Source organism: Euwallacea fornicatus, chromosome 8, assembly GCF_040115645.1.
Source record: "Euwallacea fornicatus isolate EFF26 chromosome 8, ASM4011564v1, whole genome shotgun sequence".
Lineage (NCBI taxonomy): Eukaryota > Metazoa > Arthropoda > Insecta > Coleoptera > Curculionidae > Euwallacea > Euwallacea fornicatus.
The window spans coordinates 1,109,783-1,132,371 of NC_089548.1; the positions used below are offsets into that span (position 1 = coordinate 1,109,783).

General features: G+C 32.5%; 2 protein-coding genes across 2 annotated transcripts; one reads left to right on the plus strand and one right to left on the minus strand.

Moving 5' to 3' along the window:
• The first annotated feature begins 254 nt into the window (after positions 1-254).
• On the plus strand, positions 255-21,545 carry LOC136340915 (uncharacterized). The gene is made up of 10 exons (XM_066285368.1): positions 255-482; positions 2,148-2,890; positions 3,191-3,427; positions 3,485-3,689; positions 14,848-14,971; positions 16,384-16,569; positions 18,256-18,494; positions 18,553-18,737; positions 20,735-20,904; positions 21,163-21,545. Exons 1-10 carry the CDS (start codon positions 402-404, stop codon positions 21,465-21,467), a joined length of 2,475 nt encoding a protein of 824 aa, XP_066141465.1. The 5' UTR covers positions 255-401; the 3' UTR covers positions 21,468-21,545.
• On the minus strand, positions 3,659-10,771 carry mus301 (mutagen-sensitive 301). Its single transcript, XM_066285367.1, has 16 exons — positions 10,344-10,771; positions 9,107-9,184; positions 7,384-8,904; positions 7,110-7,315; positions 6,908-7,053; positions 6,732-6,856; positions 6,570-6,682; positions 6,287-6,501; positions 5,739-5,997; positions 5,573-5,675; positions 5,362-5,519; positions 5,200-5,295; positions 4,921-5,019; positions 4,632-4,820; positions 4,439-4,573; positions 3,659-4,219 (listed from the first exon to the last, which is right to left on the minus strand). The coding sequence occupies exons 1-16, from the start codon at positions 10,423-10,425 to the stop codon at positions 4,109-4,111; spliced, it is 3,636 nt and encodes a 1,211-aa protein (XP_066141464.1). The 5' UTR covers positions 10,426-10,771; the 3' UTR covers positions 3,659-4,108.
• Positions 21,546-22,589: the final 1,044 nt, after the last annotated feature.

Consider the following 22,589-nt stretch of genomic DNA (forward strand, 5'->3'; position numbering starts at 1 on the left):
GTAGGAGTTCAGAACATTTTGAGATTTAGGCTTCGTGTATTAATTTAATCTTGCTATAATTCATCTTTGTCATATCATATTTATGATTATTTTAAAAATATTTTTGAATGTAAGGTTTGTCTGAAGGCTCTTTCTTTATAACAATATCTAAGGGCGACTTGTGCCACATTCTATTGTCTACGCTAGTTTACGTAATTTCTACACACTTGCTTGTTTGTCGATGTTTACAATTATACCGTCACTGCGGTCATATACTGTGGTCGAAAAAAAACACCAAAACCAATATTTCACGTTTATATGTAGGAATAAATGGCCGTTTTCAGTGCTTTTTCACTTAAAAGTAAATTAATTAATTGAGAGAATGCAAGTTTGTTAATAGCTTTTTATCCTATTTATTTAATATGTCATTGTTTAATATTGCTGGCTCAAAAGATTGGGAGACTACCGATGTGGGGGAGAAATTATGGAAAACATTTAATAAGGTGAAATATCCCTTTTTTTCCTAATTCTTAATTTGAAATTACAAGCTATAGGACCATAATACAAATGTTTACCTGTTCAAATCTTTCCATGTAGAAACGAATGCATCCATTATTTCTTGTGATGTCAGGCTTATCTTTCAAATTCTTTTTCTATTACATAAAATTTGAAGATGCAGCAAAAAATACGAATAACATGAATATTTAAATCAAACATCATGATTTCAAAAGTCTCATTTACTAACAAATGTTTTTTGAGAATGACCAATATTATTTTGACAAAACATTTGGTATCTGAAAGTAATATCAAAAAACCTTCTTTCCTAATTATTAACATGGAAAAGCAAATTCTAGAAAGAGTCAAGTTTCAACAATAAAACCTCCTTAGCCATCAGAAGTATAAAGAACACATTTTTATTTCAAGAACTCTCTTTTGTAAAAATAAATTCTTGTGTCATTTGTATATGGCAACCCCCAACCAATGAAATAGGTCAATTAATCCCTGATGAGTTCGCCCACTTGCCTCATTGAAAACAATATGGTTTAAGAAATCTGAAAAAACTACAACAACTTGTGAAACTCATTCAGAAATAAATTGCTTTCAGTATCTTTGTCATATCTATACTACCAGCCTCCATATACACTAATCTTAGAATTCACTGATGTCCTGGCTCACTCTGATTGGACTTTCTAGACTGGCTGAAGATTTAAAAAGTGGTGTGGTGTGGTTTGCCTATTAAAAAATTTTGTTGGCCTCTACTAATTGTAGTTTTCACTGCAGAGCCTAGATTGATCATCTTCCCAGTGCTTGAAGCTGTAGATCAGAAAGGTCTAATTTCATACAAGCTTTTATGAAATTTCACTTATTTCATCAATGGTCACCATATAAAAAATTTAAAAAGACTAAATAGAGGTCTAAAGAAAGTAATTATAGTTGATCGGAACACACAGTCTCTAAAGTTACAATCAGACAATCTTTTTAATGTAGAAAGTTGAAATGGAAATAATAGTAACAGCATCTTAATAGAGCTCACTGATTTTCAATAGAGCTTACTGATTAAGGTCATAGTGCAAATGGAAATTTAGGATATCTGGAAAATTCTGAAATTTTATAAGCAATTTAAAGACTTTTTAGACAAGTTTAAGGAAAAATAAATTGAGTATATGAAAGCCCAGAAGGGAATACAAAGAAAACCATTTCTGCACTCCAGGAATATTTGAAGCGATTATTAAATATGTTGGTATAAATTTCTCAAAGTCTAAACTTAATATGAATTAAATTTGTTGCATTGGAAATAAACTTTTTCATATTTTTTATTTTTATATGTAAAGTGAAGACTGAATCTTGAATTCAGAAATAGTCTTTCTGATTGCATAATTAATCACTTCAGGTGTCAGAATAGTCATTTGAGAACCTATGATCCGGGCTATTAGTTTATAGCTTCTGCTTTTCAATTAAACAAAGAATTGTTTTTAACAAGCTAAACAATAAATCCATGGCAAGACTATTTTTAACAAAAACTTTGTTCATAGCAGAATTTCAATGGTTTAGCTTTAAATACAGAGGGTCACATTACTTTAAAATATTCACTTTATCCACACTCTGAAAATAATACACTTTTTCTATCTGTGATTACACTGGTTATAATATCTCATTTAATTTTTTAGGACAAGACAAATAATAAAAAAAACAAAAAAAAAATCAAAATAAAAGGCAAAAAAGGCGCTATTAACAAAATTACTGCGAACTTATTAAATAAGAAAGATGAAGTTTTAAGAATCATGAAAAAAAAAATTTTAAAGCCATCCCATCCAGATGAAATACCCTTTAATAATTCTTATTGTCTCGAAGAGGATCATATGAGACATAATAAAAGAAATTTAAAAAGAAAACGCAGCGCCTTGTCTGTCTTATGTGAATCCACAGCTAAAAAATCTAAAAAGGAAATAACTGGATTAAGTACTAAAGTTATCCCAAAAATTGCGGCCAAAGCATTGAAACAAGCAAACAATTCAAAACAGAAAAATTTAAAGTCAAAAGGATCATTCTCGTCTCAAAATGGACAAAATCCAGAAACGTTTTCTAACAATACCCAAATCCAAAAAGGCAAACAAAAGCTCCAAAAGCTAAAACGATATTTAGAAGAAAAGGGGCAACAGCAACTGCCTCTGCCTAAACTGACTAAAGATCAATCCAATTTGCCGTTAAGGGAGAGAATGATGCGAAAACTACAAGCTGCCAGGTTTCGATACCTAAACGAAAAAATTTATACTACTACTGGCAATCAGACAGGAAAGGCTTTTAGGCGGGATCCGGAGGCCTTCAAGGCATACCACGAAGGTTACAAATTGCAGGTGAAGCAGTGGCCCGTGAATCCACTGGATAAGATTATCAAATCTATATTGAAGATGTAAGTAGCTAAAATGTACAGATTGTTTATAAATAATTATTTACGAACAACCTACATGTTCAGCCTGCTTTTGATAACTAACGATAGTTGGTTTTTCTAAATTAACTCCGTAGGGACTTTTTGTCTTGTAGTATTAAGGTTTTCTTCGATTTTTTTTAAATAGCACGAAAGTTTACATTTATAACTTTGACGTATTTTCGTTAACAATTAATTATATAATACCAAAACTAAATTAAATTATAGAAATTAATTCTGTATATTGAGTATAATATTTGATGAGACAATGACGTATTACAATAGGGACAAAAAGCTCGTAATAGCCGACTTTGGTTGTGGAGAAGCAAAACTAGCTCAATCGGTAGATCAAAAGGTTCACTCCTTTGACCTGGTGGCAACTAATCAAGAAATCACTGCCTGTGATATGGCCCATGTACCCTTAAATGACTCTTCGGTAGACGTTGCAGTATTCTGTTTGTCTCTGATGGGTACGAATTTGAGAGATTATTTACTGGAAGCTAATAGAGTTCTCAAAAACGGGTAAGTGCATTTCAGTTAAAGGTACGAATGTCTTAGTAGGTATATTTAAAATTGTAGAGGTTTGCTTAAAATCGCTGAAGTCGAAAGTCGATTTGAAGACGTCAACGATTTTGTGAAGAAATGCAATAGATACGGTTTCAAGAAGACTTGGATGGATCTCTCCTATAATCTGTTTTATTTTATAGATTTTAGGAAGGTCACAAATAGTGGGGATAAAAAGAAACTGCCGGCTATTGTTTTGCAACCCTGTCTTTATAAAAAACGATAATAAAATCGTAAATTAAAAAATATAGATAATTTTATTGAATTTATTTATTTTAACATCTGTAAGAGAGCAACAAAATCTTATGTACAAAAAATAATACTTATAATTTAGGCTAACAAATAGCACAACGTAAAATAATGTGGAACACGTTTAGATAATAATTAACAACATTTATTCTTTCTCAGTTAAATAAATCATTATTGCATATATTTTTCTTTGTACCGTGAAAGGCTGACGTCAAATAGGCATTTATTATGCCGAATAATTTCTAAACAGTATTCAGCAGTTTTGTAACTTTGACTGTCTTCAACTCATAGAATATTCTCAGTTTATTACATAAAAACTTTTGAAATCAATAAACCTCCACGTTAGGCGTTTGGTGTGTTTTGTGTGGAAGTAGTTTTAAAACGTAAAAATTATTTTACTGAAAGCGCAGATGCGTTTAACAGTATTCTGGGATCTTCAACTCCATCCAAAACATCTTCAGCCTGCTCTCTAAGATTCTCAACTTTTTCTAGAAGTAACATCTAAGAATAGATAAGAAAATAGTATGATACACAAAATAATTAACTCCAGAGTTTTGAATAAAATGAATGTGATATAATAGATAGAAAATTATTAGGGCTCAAGTCTCTCTTTCCTTCCTGAAACATTTTAGTGGTGCTTGACTATGAAGCTCATGTCTAAGTAATTTAAAATACTACACAAGATCAATAATGAGCTACTTATCTTTCGAACCTACTTACCTTCGAAGCAGCAATTAGCTGACCTGCAACTTTTCTCGACATAAACTCGATATTTTCCATTAGTTCGTTAATGTTTGCTTTGGCAATGCTTTGCAGATTTTTGTAACCAGCAACATACAATTGTTTCGCGCGACTCTAAATATCGAACCACATTAAAGAATTCGCAGTTAAATTGGGTTTTTAAGGAGAATACCTGCTTTACTGCCGGCAATTCCATCAGTTGGGCCAGTTCTTTAATGCAGCAGTGCGATAATCTTTGGCTCATTCCTTTGAGCAGGTGCGAAAAGGCCCAAAACTCTTCAAGCTGTTCACAAAAATTAACTACATTCGATGCGAACGTGGCCGAGTTTGTCATAAGATTTTGAACTATTCCTCTATTGATCTACAAAAACAATTAGTATTATTTCTGTCAATCTTAAGATATAATTCAATAACTATGCCTTAAAATTATAAATACAGTAACAAACATTATAAAAACTTACCTGATATTTTTCGGATACTCTAAATACAGGCATTTCGTTCCAAAGATCATAAAGCATCAATGTTACATAAAACCTGTTGAGAATTTTTTCTGGAATTTGCTAAAAACGTTAAATTGTAATAGTAAACAGAAGTAAACTAATAGAAAATAGCATGCAAAGCGCTTTATTTTTGCAACAATGCAATAGATAAAAAATTTTCTAAATTAAAAAAGTTTATATTTTCATTATAATGTGCGAAACTATAACGAGATTGCTCTATTAGCTAAGTATTTCAAATACCTTGGGAATTTGACCCGTTGCCATTTTAAGAGTAACAGATTCATCAAATCCGAGTATTCGAGATGTTTGCAATTCTCTTTCGTTCAAATGTGTAAGCTGAAAAAGTGTAATCAACATATCAAAATCTCTATTCTGATCAGTTTTGGATGATAAAAATCTCACCACATCATAATAAACCTCAATATTTGGCCTTATTTGTTCTGAAGTGTCATAAGGAGTAACCAAATAAAGCAAATGAAGGCAGTTTAACAAAACTAAACTCTTTTGGGCTTGATACAAATCATTATATAATTGGTGGGCCCGTGTTAAATGCAATCCTCCTGTAATACGGTATAAATACAGGATCATAAGTGAATCGACTCTTAAGACAAACCTTTAGATGCTGCTGTTCCCAAACTGCTAACGATCAATTTAGTGTTGCTAGTTAAAACTATGGTTTTTTTGGTGTTAACGACTTGAGACACCAGATCCAACGTCTAAAATCATCAAATCAATCATATATTCAATTGTACACAACATTGTGACTTCGAATGCCTTACATCACTTAGACACTCAAACGTTTGATCCATTTTAACAGTAACATTGCACTGCGATTGCACACTTCTTTCGTTCCCCTTAGCACTACTTTCCTGCAATGCCCCTAATTTAAATAATTTCTTAATAACGCTATCAGTCAACCGCTTAATATCGACACCTAATTTATCAACTTGCACAGCCATGAGTGAGGATTGAGCTACTTCATGAAGTTGAGTTCTCGTATTAGCAATACCCAAGCTTATACAACTGAGAAGAAGCTGTCTGAAAGCAGATATTGGTCATCAATTCATACAGAATTTAATAGTGAAATTTGTGGATGTTCTACTGAATTTTGAAAGCAATTATTGTGAATTTTTTCACTAGAAATTTCGTATGCAATTACTTTCAAACATAACGCGAATGAAGAATGGAAAATGTTAGTTCATGTTGAAACATTCTATACAAACCTTTAACTTTGGCATGATCAAGTTAATCCCTAATGTAGCAATAAATAAACATTAATTAGTTTAATCTTCAAAGCTATTCCTGCAAAAAAGCATAACAGATTTACCTCAAATCCCGACCTTCATCACGATGTAAACTTGAGATGGCTTGATTCATAGGACTCATCAATAGATCCTTGACTCTAGGAAGATCCACTAATGACGTTACAATTATACTTTCTCCAGTTTCGCCCAGTCCTGCCCTACCAGCTCTGCCTACCATTTGTTTGTAACGTGAAAGGTTTAAAAATTCCCTTCCTATGTAGGGTGAGCGTAAAATCACCTAGAACCAATACTTCTCTTATCAATTGTTTAATTATGTATATATACTTTGCGTATTGGGAGTATTACCCTTCTTGCTGGCAAATTTACCCCAGCTGCTAGAGTTGAAGTGCAACAAATCACGGAAATAGTTCCTGATCTGAAAGCTTCTTCTAGTAGTCTCCTCTCCTCACTGGTTAAACCTTAAAAATGCACATTCTCAAACGAAGAAATCGCATATAAAATATCTACCAGAATGATGATAAGCAATTCCAAATGGCACAGACAACCTAAGGATATGGCAAAGCTCCCCGGCTTCTGACTCCAAAGCATGAAGCAACTGATCTTTCTCGGCTTTTTTGTGAAGTTTTAAATGTCTAGAAACCCCAATTTAGTGGTAGTTTAAGTAAACACACGATTTGCCTTACGGTTTTGTGAGTTTGCATAGCAAATGCACGACATTTTCGCAATTAGCACGTGAAGCACAAAAGACTAGACACGATTCTTTAGGTACAACTTGCAATACTAATCCCCCCAACATGTCGGGATCTACCTTGAAGACAGCTTCTGAATACTGTGGACGAAAGTGATAAAAATGAATATTGAAGATTAGATCAATTGCAATTTTACTTTGAAATCCACTTTTTTAATATCAACCAATAAATCGTTCTCATTGGTGTAATTCCAGTTGACCTTAGCAATTTGATTCTCACACTTCACATACTCTGTTAATTCCACAGGCCTAAAATCATGGGAATACACTTCAGCTTTAAGGAATTTGGCCACCTCGTTTATGTTCCCAATGGTGGCACTCATGCCAATAATGTGAAGATTTGCTAAAGTTGATAGATTTTGAAGGTATTAGATATTGTTCATTTCAAATGATATATGTGCTGTCATTTACCATTCAAGAAAATCATTTTGGTTAAGCAAGATTCCAATGTGGCTCCTCTGCCCTCCTCCCCAATTAAATGCAATTCATCTACCACAACAAGGCCAATTTCATCTAATCTACCAGTCTCTATAAGGCTGTTTACTAGTCCTAAAGCCTTTTCTATAGTGGCAATATAAACGGAACGTTTTCTGCGGCGCTTCCTCGGAGGATAGGAACCTTTGCTGGACGCATATTCTTCGACCAGGAAATCCAGAGCTACTCCAAAGGGAGAAAAATCCCAAACTTTCTCTTGAACTATTGCCACATATGGTAAAATAAATATGACGTTTTTCTGACGGCAAAGAATTTCGCGTAGCATTAATATTTCCGCTACCAAGGTTTTACCTCCACTGGTGGGTAAAGCGTATATTAAATTTGATTTTCGGGCAAGTGCCAGCTTCAAACATTCGTCTTGCCAATCGTATAACTTCTCTATCCCTTTGTAGATCTTAATCAAATCTTTGACTTTATTGGGAAGGCCATAAAAATTGCCCAAACTTTTAAATTCCGTTGTATTCTCGCGCAGAGATCTATTTAGAGTGATATTTGATGCTTGACTGTCTTTATCTATTGGCTGAAAGCTTTTGGCAGCGTTATTACGCAAAGCCTGCTTTATAACTGATCCTAAACTACAATTTGACTCGTAGAAACTATCTTCTTTAGGACGCCTTCCATTTTGGCTTTTATTCAATTCCTCTTGTATTTTACTTTGATTTAAATCTACAATAGACTTCGATGGATCGTCGGCAAAAAATACGTCCAAAATTTCATCTGCTATGGTTTTGCTCTTATGCCCATCTCCCATTTCACAGATCGATTGCTCAATTTGCTCAAACAACTCGTCTACTTCTCTCTTGTAAATATCAGTGACGCAATCATCAGTAAATATAAGAGATCTATCCACGTCATGGTTTTTTTTTTCCTGAATTGCCGATACCTTATCAGCAAAAGATCTCAAAATAGGCATTTTAAAATTTTGAGTCGTGTTTTTTATCGTCTTTTCCAATGTTAGAGTTTTCACCTGCTCTTCTTCAATTGCACTTTTGTTTAATGACTCATCTTCACTGATAGCCGCATCAATTTGGTTAATCATTTGTGTGTTAAATGACTGGGAAAACAGATCATCATCATCGTTGTCCTGGCTGTTATTTGAGGCTGATATAGCTGTATTATTTGTGCTATTATCACGATTACTTTCCTTGCTTAAGAAACAGGCAAAGGCGTCAAAGTCTGATTGAATTGTTGGATCTTCGCTTTTATATATTAAAGATTTATTATTCAACTCGGCATCTAAAATATGTGGCTTTTCAGAAGATGTATTGTTTTCTTCATTTACTTTAATTTTTTTTGCACTATACACAGATGACTGTACAGGTGGAGATCGTTTTGACGACGATGCTTCATATCCTCCGCCAACATTATGAGTGGGACTATCAAATTTTTCAATAACATAGTCCTCACTATTGATAGATCCGAAGCCGCTCGAACACGCTAAGAGATGAAATATTAACTGTAATTTTTTTATTGTAGATACTTCATAGACAAAAACCTGAATCTTTCTTAAATAAATGCAAGTATTTACTAGTTACCTACATGCATATCAAGTTGCAAAGAAAGGACATTTTTAAAGATACTTAGCTTCTGCATTTAAATTTATTTACCAAGACTGGGTTGTAATTAAACCTCCACCTACCTCGAATTAATGTCAATTTTTTCTTGACCTGCAGTTCTTGACTCCCAAGAGGAAACTCATCTGACGAATTGCTTGATACTATAAGAACAGAAAGTGCTTGAATAAAAATAAGATAATTAATAACAAAAAATATATTAAAATTGAGGTAATGTTACATATACACTTCCATATGCAGCCTTGATGTTAGATAAAGAAAAATATGCTTTATTGCTGAAAATCACAATTTTCTTGATAAAATACAAGTATCAGATACAAAAGTGGTTCAAATAAGTACTGAAATGCGACAAAAATTTAAAAATAGTCACTTACTGGAACAGACTACAAAGTTTGAAGTAATGTATATAGACAAAAAGTATTAAAAACATATATTACAATAAAATTATTAATGCTATAAAAGGCGTCATCACTAGACAAGTCTTCCATATCCCAATTAAACTGCTTCCCTGTGTTTTGTTAAGGACTTGGGAATAGTTGAAAGCTTACTTAATATTTTGTAAGCTGTGGGAGACAAGCCAGCAAAGATTCTATCACTCCTTCTGCATACATAAGCACAAGTGATGAAACAACAAAGTCTGACATGATGAAAAACCAGGCAAGTAATCTGAAGTAGATACATAAAAGGAAGCCACAAGAATGAAGAAGTAGAATAATCATTACCATCATTACTCCAGAGTTTTAGACGAAGAAGAAAGTAAATATAGGGAAATAGCAACTTTATGTATTGTAGATATTACCTATGTATTCTTGATGGTTCACATGTTATAGTAAGTTCTAGACATAACCCCCCCATCACATTAGAAGAAACTTTTTATTTGAATATTGGTTGTGATATTAAAGTATTTGATTTTCTGAGATGCTTCTCTGATATTCATTTAAATGAAGTAAGACATAAATGTAGCTACATTCTATAAAAAAATTAATATGAAAGTATCTACAATTACATGACCTCTTCAGTTTGATAAAAAGTGTTTTTATATGCAGTCCTATTCCTATGTACCTGTCTCTGAATGTAGAGCTATGGACGAATGTGGTAAGCTCCGTTTATTTTTAAACCAGTTAATGCATTAAGCAATTTATAAATTTAGATAACTAATGAAAACAGTTGAAGTCTATTAGAAAGTAGCAGGCTATGCAACTCCCTATTTTATGTTGCATTAACTTTCCATTATATTATTGTGAATCCAAAAACAAACTTTACCCAGTAACATCAAATACTTTACTCTTTACAGCTACTTACCTATGGATTTTACAAGAGTACAAGAAGGTCGTGTTTGTGCGCTCTTTTTGGGACCACTTTTCCTAGAAAAATCCATTTTCATAATAAAATTAACTAAATTTGATAAAATAATGCGCGTCCAATATGATCCAACATCCAATATCGTGTTTCCAATAACAATAATCCAATACAGATTCTCAAATGATCCCCTCCAACCCTCGATGCTACCACCCCAACTAATTTGTTTTCTGTTCCGTTTCTATTTTGTTTTGTTTTAATTTTCTAATTTTGGCATGATTCCATTGTCGATAATTCGATAATCGATAATAGAAGTAAAAAAAAAATTAATCATGTTTATTGTTTTATAGAAGCAAACCTATAAACGACCTATGATCACATAGGTCAAAATAAGATAAATCACACATGGGTCAATCTTGATATTCGATTTCGATAATCAAGATTTTCTTTGACAATCCTATTGTGTCAGGATGAAAAATGACGTCACATGCCCATGCTATATTCTAACCAAACAAAAGTTGTTTTGATTTTGATGTTGGTGTTGTTGATTATGATCATATTCGTTTTCTCGTGTAGTTTTTAAAGATTTTCTTGTCAATTTTGCATTAATATTTGGAGAAACGGAAAAATGATTGTGCTTCAAAGAAGTAATATGTGAGTATTACAAATTTTCGTTTTAGTTTTAGTATTGTGCCTCATTCTGAGTCATGAACTCCTACTCTATTAATGTACTCAACTGGAACCCTATCTTCAAGACTATCTGCAGTTTGATTCCTCGTATTTGTCTACAATTTACTTCATATACAGTTGCCTAGTTTATGTGTAAGTTAGATATGTGGGCAAATTTCTGAGTGCTTCAAGGAGTATATCTCAACTATTGCTTTATGTGCCCCAAGATCGCCCAACTCTGAATGGAAATTATTTTGTCTTAGGCTATTGGCTAGGGAAATAATTATTGCATAAAAAAATATCTTGGAAATTTGTTTAAATGTCTCAGACTACATCTCATAGTTTTGCTTAGTGTGTCTCACTACCATGAGTGAGCCAAGAAGTATTATATATGTGACATGATATACTTCTTTTTTCTGACTAAATAAGAAATATTTTGCTTTTATTATTTTTATGCATAAATATGCAAATATTGTGAACATAGTTAAATAATGTTTTCCTATTTATTTCTTAGAATATGCAATAAATAATAAACAAATGACGTCTCGATTTGCTAAGGAAAAGACAACCAAATATGACCTCAAATATTCGAAATGGGAATATGTTTTCAATTTTGCAAAACATTACTATTAAATATTTGTTTATCCAAGCAAATAGCCCACACGGATGAGAAGATTCGTGTCAAGAATTAACCTTGTTATCTGAAATGCTAAATTTCAAAAGTACTTTTCTTCAACATTTTATTTGATATTAGTTGGACTTTCCCACGAATCATGTAACAGTTGGCTGATTTTTTTATCATTTCAATTTATGTTACCAATTTATTTTCAGAATGCTGCACTTAATAAAAATTTAATTAGTGTTAGAATTGATATTGGCACTTTTTCTGTTAATTCAGTTGGTTTTATCACACATACTCATTTATATGTTTATACAACTACTCTGAACCAAATTGATAGCGCATGTGAATAAAAGATGTTTTTGCAGGACTTATTGCCTAAGATGAAATTGCCAATGTGGATAACAAATACTTCAGGTGCAAATATTTGGGGAAAGCAATGATTCACAATTTGTTTAATAAAATTATTGAATAAATTACAATTAAAGCAATATTTCTTTTAATTATTTAATTATTATCATCACAGCATACTTATAGGCATCTTTATCTTGACCTTTATTCTGCTTAAATGCAAAACTAGCCCGTCAATGACTGAGGGTCACTATGCATACTAATTATCAGCGGCGAAAAGAAAAATAAAACAGATTATGTTTTTTGCAGAGTGGAGACTAAATTTTTAATTTAATTAGGTTAGTTTTTCAATTATATTTTAACATCTATAAGAAGAGTTCAATATATGTAATTGGGAGATGTGGTCTGAGTATTGAACTTGTGTTGCGTTACGAGTTTGACCTTCTTATTAACATTATTTAGTACATATACAGTAGTGGCCATAAGTATGGAAACTTTTTAAATTAAAGGGTATAATTAGAAATTTGACATATATAATAGATTCTATTTTTAATACTCTATTGCCTTCCTTGATATATTGGTATTTATTGGTATTTGATTTCCAATAGAGATAAAAACAAAAATATATGTTCTGCTGGCAAAAGCATGGAAACTTTTTGCATTTATTAATAAAAAAAGCGAATAATAATTAAATTTATAGAATTAAAAAAACGTGTTGTTGAGTTATCTAAGAACGGATACAAACAGTGCGATATTTCTATTGCTTTCAATGTTCCCAAAGAACGCTATCACAAATGTTAAAACGTTTTTGTGAACATTTTATGGCAAACAATTTTCTAAGGCCAGATAGGCCTAATGAATATTTAAAAAGTACTGAGAAATTAATGAGTAGGATATCGGAAAAATTCACTATTGACATCGATGGGTATTTCAAGACATTTTACTGAAGAACACAATATTGTGGTTTTGAATCGAACGATGCGGAGAATCTTGATAGCTAGAGGTTTATTTGGTAGAGTTACTATCAAGAAACCACTCATTTCCAAATAAAATCGGAAGGCGCGTCTTACATTCGCTTGAGAGCTTATCAACTGGTCGCAAAAAAAGCGGAATACCATCTTGTGGAATGACGAGAGTAAATTTCAGTTATTCAGCAGTCATGGTATTTGAGACTTAATAGGTCCCAAGAATGTAAGATTCAACTCCAAGTATCAATTGCCTACTGTAAATATGGCGGTGAAATTGTCATGATTTGGGGGTATTTTTCAGTATCTGGGGTTTGGCCAATAATTAAAATGAAGGGTCTATGTAACGATTCATGTGCAAAGACATCTTAGAAAACCATATGCTTTCATTTGCTGAGTAGGAATTGTCTTTGACCTGGAGTTTCCAACAAGACAATGACCCAAAGCACACATCAAGTTTGTTAAAAATTGATTTCAAGAAAATTGTGTCCAGAAACTGGAATGGCCATTCCAGAACCCTGATCTTAACCCAATTGAACATCTTTGGGAACACCTCGGAAGACAAATTCTTAAAAAATATATATATATTCTCAAACATTTTTTGAAGTTTTAGAAGACGAATGGAAATTAATTCCTGCAGAAGTTTGTAGAAAACTTGTTTATTCTATAAACCAAAGATGTGCAGTTATTAAGATAAACGGATATGCCACCAAATATTAAATAAAACTTAAACTAAATGTTATGTTTCACTCTTTGTTTAAATAGAATTTATAAGTTTCCATACTTTTGTCTGCATTGAAATTTTTGTTTTCTTGTTGTCACTATGCTCGAACTAGCAAGATTTAATTTTAATGTGTATTTTAAGAGTATACATCCTTAAGTAACAGCAGTATTCAAATAACCATAAAAGTGTAAAGTAGAAGGAAGATTTACAGGAATATTTAATGTTTCCATACTTATAGCCACTACTGTATCTATTTACTGCATAAAATTGAAAAATAATTTCATAAATGTATATCATGGGATGGTTAAATACTTAATATCTTTACAATGCAAAAAATAGTTTTTGTGATTTCAATTTCTTATCAAGTTTATTTAAACTTGATTGTTCAAAAAAAATAAGCAGAAATTTATTTTAAACCTAATATATTATTTTATTAATGGAAAAAATGCAGGATGATCTCTTCCATTTGTAGTAACAGCGCAAGATGTAAATATTCACCTACCTATGATCTCAGTTATTTAAATGTTAATGTTTCAAATTATTATATCTAATTTTTGTAAAACTACTTCAAGATTAAGGTATCCAAGACCATTCTGGCTTTAATGCATAGTTACTTTTTATTTACAACATGATATGTATATTAAAACAGTAATAAAATAAATTTTATACCAATGCGTGATCGAATTAAAGGCAGGTTCTCTGTTATCGCATGAAATTTAGTATTTTTTATTGGTAGTTGTTAATTTTTATAAAAACTAAGTAGTAAAACACCCCAATTGGAAGGTTTAGCATTTCTCTAATAAAGAGAGCAATTTGCTTTAGCTAACTGCTGTGTCAACTGGTTTTTAAAGGCCTTAGATGTTAAGAGTAGATTACACATCTGGGGATGTTGCTATTCGGATGATTTGGCGCGATTTAAATCGCTATTTATTATTTAATAGCGTTTAACAGTAAAGTTAGAATCATGTATTAAAAGTGTCTGTTGATCAATGCCTGAATAAATGTCTTCGAGACATCAATTGAAATCAAATTTTTTTAAAACTCAGCAACTAGTAACCTAATTACATATTTTTCTTTCATTGAATTAATGAAAATAATTTAGATACGTTTACAGCATTAGATAAACTAACATAATCAGCTAACGAAAGTGTAAATTATTTATTGTGGTATTTTCTTGGCAGGTTATCAAGAGTGTTGAAGCACGAGCACTGGTTATCAGGGTATCGTAAGGTTAAGCTCTATTCAAACCCCCGGGTTCCTGGCAATCAAATGTCCACACTAAACAATAAACAAAAAACGTCTGGTAAGTATATTGTTTATTAATACATCCTACTTATTCTGGATCAAATTTATGGAGAAATCTTGAAGGACCTTGAGACTGTCGCTTAAATTCTTGTTTTGCTGCAACCTTATTCTAATAAATGGATTTTTCCTTATTATTTATTTGGTATCGTGGCATTTGAATTTGCCATTTGTTTGGACTCAAATTCAATGATTTATACGTATTTTGTAAGAGTATTTTTCACTTTGAATAACTGGTCGATTTTATTGTTATTATGTTTTGATTAGGAGGCACGATCTCGTTCACTGTGGCTCATGACGATCTTTTCATGTTAGAAACCTTTGGAAGATGTTTTCAGAATAAAGCTGTTGGATCTTTCTTGTTGCAATTCTAAGTAGAATAGTAAAATTAATTCATAGGAACACGAAGGAGCGCTCTTTAGACTATTTATACATCTTAAGTTTAATGAGAATGTGCATATATCATACGTTGTGCTACTATGCAATGATTATAAAGCGAATTTTGCAGTCATTTGAAAACAGAAAGTAGAATGCAACTTTAATGAACGGTATCAAATACTCTACTCTGGCTGTTAATGCTATTGTTAGTTAATAGCAGTAGTAAGGAAAGGGGGGCAACTTTGTAGTTAGGTTCTTAGAGACTCTTTTTGGTCTCCAATCCACCCACTGTCGCTTCCCAATTAAGAGTTTGAAGGCGCTTTTAAAGGAGAAATGAGGCTCCTAAAATGTGAATAAAATATAGAGTTTGAGGCGCCATGTCTTTCCCATTGCCCTGGTTGTTACTGCTATTGTTAGGTTTAATTTTGTCTTTTAGCTGTGCGTAGAATGTTCGTTCAGATACCACAGAATCAGTTGATTTGTCTTTGGCTTATTTTATCACTAGGTAAAGAAGATATTCGTGACATAATACAAATACGAAACATAAAATTATTTAACTGATAGGGCCCATCCTGAGCGTCCTACTAAAATCACCAACGGACTGCACATCATTCATTGTACTGATGCGCCTAAGCATCACATGGGGGTGGGGAGAAGGGGGGTCAACTAATAACGACATATTTTAAAACAAATTAAATTCTACACTGTTTATCTGCGTAATCTCTCTATGTTTACTTCGTATCACAAAGTGCTCTCCCTTTAAGCTCACTGCTGATATAATTCAGAGGTCGTGAACTTGATAACATTGATGTATAAAAGCGAAACAGCACCGCGAAAAGCTTCTTATTATTAGTTCGATGTGCCACGTTCAGAATGGAAGCAGCGAAACAGGACGTTACCGGAGATTTCTTTTACATCGAGTTTGGCTTTCTGTTGTTAACAGGTCGGTTGCATAAGTTATTACCATAAAACAATTAATTTGTTTTTTAATTATTATTGGGCTTAATTAAAATCCTCTTTTTTTTCCTTTTCCAGGTTGGACAGAATGGGAAGGTGTGGTCAAAAAGTTTGTCCCTCTGGGAATATGTCTTATAGCTGTGATGCAGTGGCGCGCATACCGGCACAAAATAAGAGGGGGCACTGTAGCGAATCAGTGGGAGGTTAATTTTTACTGTTTTCTACCGTTGCGAACTTTGAGTCGATATTGGGGATATTTAGCCGGTAAGTTTTTGAACAATTTAAAATTAATTGGAAAGAAACCAATTGGATTTTTGTCACTCTGCCTATAATAACACACTTGCTTATTAATAATTTTATGGTCTTGTTTGTCGTTCACATTTTCATACACAATCGTAATCTCGATTAGGAATTAAATTTTTTCCCCGTAGCTATAGTTTCCGAACGAATTTTACTAGCCCAAATAATTTTTTTGCCATAAATCAACCGTGTAAAATAGAGTCGTTTAGGGAGGAAACATTTTCTCTAATTCCTGTAGTCTTTATTCCCGATTTATCGCATTTGATGAATAATTACGTGTTTGACCTTACCCAGGCCAAATTAAGATCAACAATGTTTATTAGTTGTACGTTCAAGGAATAAGTTCATGTTTATAGTTTTATAGACTATGTGACGCTTCTATTATCTGTAGAATAAACAATGGATTAGACTTATAGTTTGTTAAATTTTGCGGGGTGCCTAGCTCATTAAAAAATTTTAAGTTATTTTAGGAATTTGTCAACTTTTATTTTGAACATCTCTGTAATGATATTATCTAAAACAGATTTTTTCCTTAATATCATCATTTTACTCATGTAGGATGTAGCTTACGAACATCAAAAATATTTTTAGTTGGTCATTTTTATGAACTTTAGTACATTTTTCGATTCTGTTATTCACGATATTATTTAAAAATTTATTTGAAGATTTGTAGTACAAAAATACCATCAATTTTCTAAAAATTCGATTATTGAAATCGTTGATAACATTATTATCAATAAATATCATCTTTTCGATAGTTGGTGACGACCTGATATCCCGAATTTATGTAAAGATTATTTATCTAGAGCTTTAAGAACTCTTTAGAACTAAGTAAAGGATTAATTAACAAATTTTCTGAAGTTGGAATTTCCCAAGAAAATTGAAGGACTCTGATACATTTTTGGGATGATATAGGAATTCTTGGAGATTTTGTAAAGTATTTTGTTCTTTATCATATCCTGGAGAATCGCGATCCATAGAATTAATCAAGAATTGATCTAAGTCATTGTGAATTTGGAGAAACTTCCAAAAGGTTCTGAACCTCTGACCATATCTTTTAATTTTTCAGTAAATTATCATAATTTGGAAATCTTTGGGATGGTAAAAAAATCTGCAAAGATTTCTGTGAAAGCTTTGAGAATTTTTCTATTACTTGCGAAAGCCATTAACTTCAAAAATGTAAACAAACACGTAATTTAGAAATTCCTCAGGACAATTGAAGGATTCTGTGATATTTTTGGGAAATTGAATAGTCAAATACTATATTTGAGAAAGTGGGCTAACTACTTAATATAATTTATAATAATCACTTCGTTTTTATAGCTATAGTAGTATTAGATAAAGACAATACTTGATATAATAGAAATCTCCTTAAACATATACATTTGTATGTAGCTGAAATTAAACGACTAGAGGATTACATAATTTTCTTAGAAACATACTAGCATTCATATAAACAAACATGTCAAATTATGCGACATACATGAAAAGACCCAACAAATTAGCCATGGAGTTAGCACTGCGATAAACCTTTTTTTTCCTTAGGAATACTCTACAATACCAGCAATATTTTAATATATGACAGTTTTAATTTTGATCACTATCAATAATCGTAGCATCCCGACTTAACCTACGCCTCTCATATTCCAGACAAAAAATTGCCAGAATTCGCCAGACCAATAGTATACGAGGCCTATTCGAAAACGTTCGGTGTGAACATTTCCGAAGCTCTTCACCAAGATTTGACTTCATATCCTAGTTTGGCCGATTTCTTCGCAAGAGCCCTCAAAGAGGGAGTGAGAGTGGTTGATCACGATAGTTGTCTTGTTTCACCCTGTGATGGGACAGTATTAAGCGTAGGAACGGTCAACAATGGCCGAGTAGAACAAGTTAGTACTTTTCGGTTTAAGCACATGAATGGGAAGTTAACAATAAAAGAATTTTTAGGTAAAAGGGGTTAGTTACTACGTACAAGACTTTTTAGGGGAAAAGGTTCTTAATAGCAATAATAATAGTATTAGCATTAAATCGGAGAACACAAAGGATATGCACGAGCATTTATTACACAAACCTCACGAAGGCAACACATTGTATCAATGTGTCATCTACTTAGCTCCTGGTGATTACCACAGGTAGGTTGTCTTTAGTAATTTTACTTGTTCCCATTCCACTCATCTGGAGTGTATGGGTAAGTATTTGGAATTCTACTGCCCTAATCTCGAGCAGTATTGGTTGCTACCTAAAGTTGAATTTTTGGGTTTTCATTATATGTTCTAAGTACAAAAATCTCAAAGTATCAAGGATTTGTTTTACTCTGTATATTGAGATCTGAGCTAAATTTCAGCAACGAATGGAATTAGAAACCTCACGAATATCTGCATTCATTTTTCAAATTCGTTCATTGCTTATCATAACATATACAGGGGAGAAACACTTAATTTCCATGGTACTCAGATTTTTCTTTACTCGGAGCATATTTTATAGAGGGCGTTTCCTAAAAATGCGACGCAACTTTAAAAATATATTTTTTGGGCCAAAATAAAATCAAATGTTCATATAAATACTGCGCGGAACTGCTTAATTTCTGAAATACAAGGTGGTAAAAAAACATTCCCATTGTTATCGAGCGAGCCCCGTAGTCACGTAGAAATAGATTGAATTCATGCATTCTAGCTGATGGAGGTCATTTAGAATCTATCTTTATTCTTATTTTCAAGCATTATTTCCATTTATTTTGTTTTTATCTGGGGTATGGAGTATTCATTATTGTTCTGTTACATTAAGTGTATAGGTATGTGCAAGAATTTAAAATTTTATTTTTAATTTCGAAAACGTAACGAGATATCAACAAAAATTAAAGGACCGCCAAGTTGTATTGTTAGTTTCTCTAATTAAAGTAATTATAAAAATTGCACAAATTTATGAAAAATTACTATTTTTGTGTAAAATTCCAATAGACTTATATCGTAGATGCACCTCTGAAAATTAGTTTGAGTATTTTTTTGTAATAATAAAAAAAAAACAAGTTTTTTCTTATCTTGACCCAAAGAATATATCTTTAAAGTTGAGTTGTATGGTTAGGCAACGTTCTGTATAGTGAGTTCAAAAAAGTTGGAATGAATTCATTTCAAATTCAGTCCATTAATACATTAAGATTTACAACCATAAGAATCATCAGCGAGATTATCACAGTCAATATTAGATTAATTATACCGGTATAAGTAACTCAAAATAATCAATCTGGGAGAAATATGGCTATGCGCCGAATTGTAATTAGCTAGGTTTATCGCTTTGTGGTAAAAACCTTCCGGGTGTTGCAAAAAAATGCGAACTTACAGTGATATATGTATGTGGTGTCAACCTTCCCGATCAGAAATCATTTAAGTAGGGTATGCTGACCATTGTCCAAATAATAAATTATCGCAGGAATATTTGACTAAAACGAAGAAGTTAAATTGAATTTATTCAGATATTTCTGTAGTTGACCATCAACTTCAATAATAGACATGCAAAATATTTCTTTCACAGTTTTAAAATTCATCAAAACTGTCCGATAACCCACCGGCCAAGTATTCGGAGATAAGTTAAATATAGTTTCTTGACCGGATAATTTACAGCCTTAAACTAAACTTTTATTGTAGTCTAAAACTGAAAATAAACGATTTTTCCTTTGGCGTTATCTAAAAGCTCAAACATGTCACCTCAAAAAATGCATTTAAATTGTCTTATTAAATGCGAAATGAAAAAATAGAGTCTTTCTGTATAAAAAATATACACTTAATCTTTGGGTCATCCTGGATAAATGCTTGAATTTGAACTGAATTTGTTCCAACTGCTTTGAGCACACAGCATAACAAGATTTTCCGTTTTGGTGAGCTTGAATCACCATGGCATGCAAAGGTCTTCCCCAGACCGCAAGGTAACATTTGCCGATTTCAGATGTCCAATGCGAAATATCTCTTCTGCCGAGGTCGCTTTGATTCGCGCTTAAACCCAGCCCTCTGGTAGAACAAAATTGTGCCAACCTCGAGAATAGTACCCCCGAGGCTTATGCCCCAAAATAGGTTAATTTCTTATTTCTCACACTTTCCCTTTACAGAGCATTTCACTAATTAGAACGGAGTTTTAGGTTCCATTCGCCAGCCAATTGGAAACCTACGCACAGAAGACACTTTTCCGGTGAATTATTGTCAGTCAATCCCCGCATTGCGAAATGGCTACCAGGGTTATTTGTTTTGAACGAGAGAGCGGTTTATTTGGGAGAATGGGAGCATGGGTTTTTTTCCTACAGCGCTGTGGGTATGTATTTCTTTTGCTGGTGGTCATCTCGTTTGAATAAATAAAGTAACACGTCCAGTATTATATTGCATTCAAATATAAATGTAGATTATCTAAATTTATGCATTAGTCCTATTGTATCATATTCGATTTAATGAAGTAATTAAAAAATTATAAACAGTTTGAGTTATTGAATGAAAAGTAGAAATCTAGGTCAGACTTAAATCAAATTGGCTCATAATTATAATTTATCGTGAAATTTTCTGCGTTTCTCTTTAGGAGCTACCAACGTGGGCTCCATCAAAGTATACTTCGACAAAACCCTTCAAACGAACCATCAAAAGAAAACTCACAAATTCAAAGAACACTGTTTAGGAAGTGCCATAGATTTACATAAAGGTGACCTTGTCGGGGAATTCCGCATGGGGTCCACGATAGTCGTTATTTTCGAAGCACCATTTAACTTTAAGTTCAACGTAAACCATGGACAAAAAGTGCTTATGGGCCAATGCCTGGGGACAGTGCAACATGAAGAGAAGCACGAAGAAAGGGAGCAGTTGACAATCGCTACAGCTCAACCTTGATATGAGTTATTTGCAATTTATGTTTAAGTATTAACTCGTGAAAAATGTGATATTTTTGAATAAATTTCGTAGGAAAAACTCTTTTATTTTCATTCCTCATAAGTGTTGTGTCTTTGGGTTTTTATCCTTTTCCGTCAAACACTGCTCTATTTGCATTGTACTCCACCCATTAAAGGTAAATAGGTGGTAATATTTAGGCTCATTACATCGAAATAAAGGCCAAAGGCAATGGTGACAGCATATCAATTCTTTTGTATATCGCCTTTGTATATTTTATAAAGTAGTCTACAAAAAAACTGGCAGCATTAGGTATCTAGCAAAACAAGCACGAAGTTATAAACCATAACGATTTCGGACATGAGTATGGAATCGCTTCATTTTCCAAATTCGTATGCTTAATTTTTACAGGTTACGCTAAATAGATTTGAAAATTATACTGGAAGTATGTTATGTTTTTAACTAGAGCCGTGCTACAACTGGTCTAAACACTTCAAAAACAGCTTAAAAAAAATTAGTACAAGTTCAGAATTAGTAAGGGTGTGTTCCGGTAGGTGGCGCTACATCACGTTGCGATTAAGTCAGATGATATTAGATAGGTGGTTGCGTCAAAAAAAAATAAAATTAATAATAAAATCTTACATTCACCATTGTTAAGAGAATCTCCCTCGTCAGATTTTCTCTGTTTATACATACATACAGTGAAGGCCATAAGTATGGAATATTATTTTAATTTGATAAAATATTTATTAAAAAGTATTAAACAAAAATTACACAAATGCTTAAAAGACTTTATTTAATTTCTTATAATTATAACATAAAATTAAGATTTCTAATTGAAAAACTTTTTAGAAAAATGAAAATGAAAAATTACACTTGGACAAATGTATGGAATATTTTTTATATCATGATATGGAGCCTGCCATCTTAAGTAAACTCATTATTTGTGGCATACCCCTTAGCGTCTAGGACAGCCTGACATCGACGCTGCATTGAATCAATTAGATTATGGCACATCGAGGAAGAAATGTTTTTCCATTATTCTTGTATGATCCTCCACAATTCTTCAGTACGTGTCTTTGTCTAATTTTTCGTTTCAAATGGTCCCACAGATGTTCGATGGGA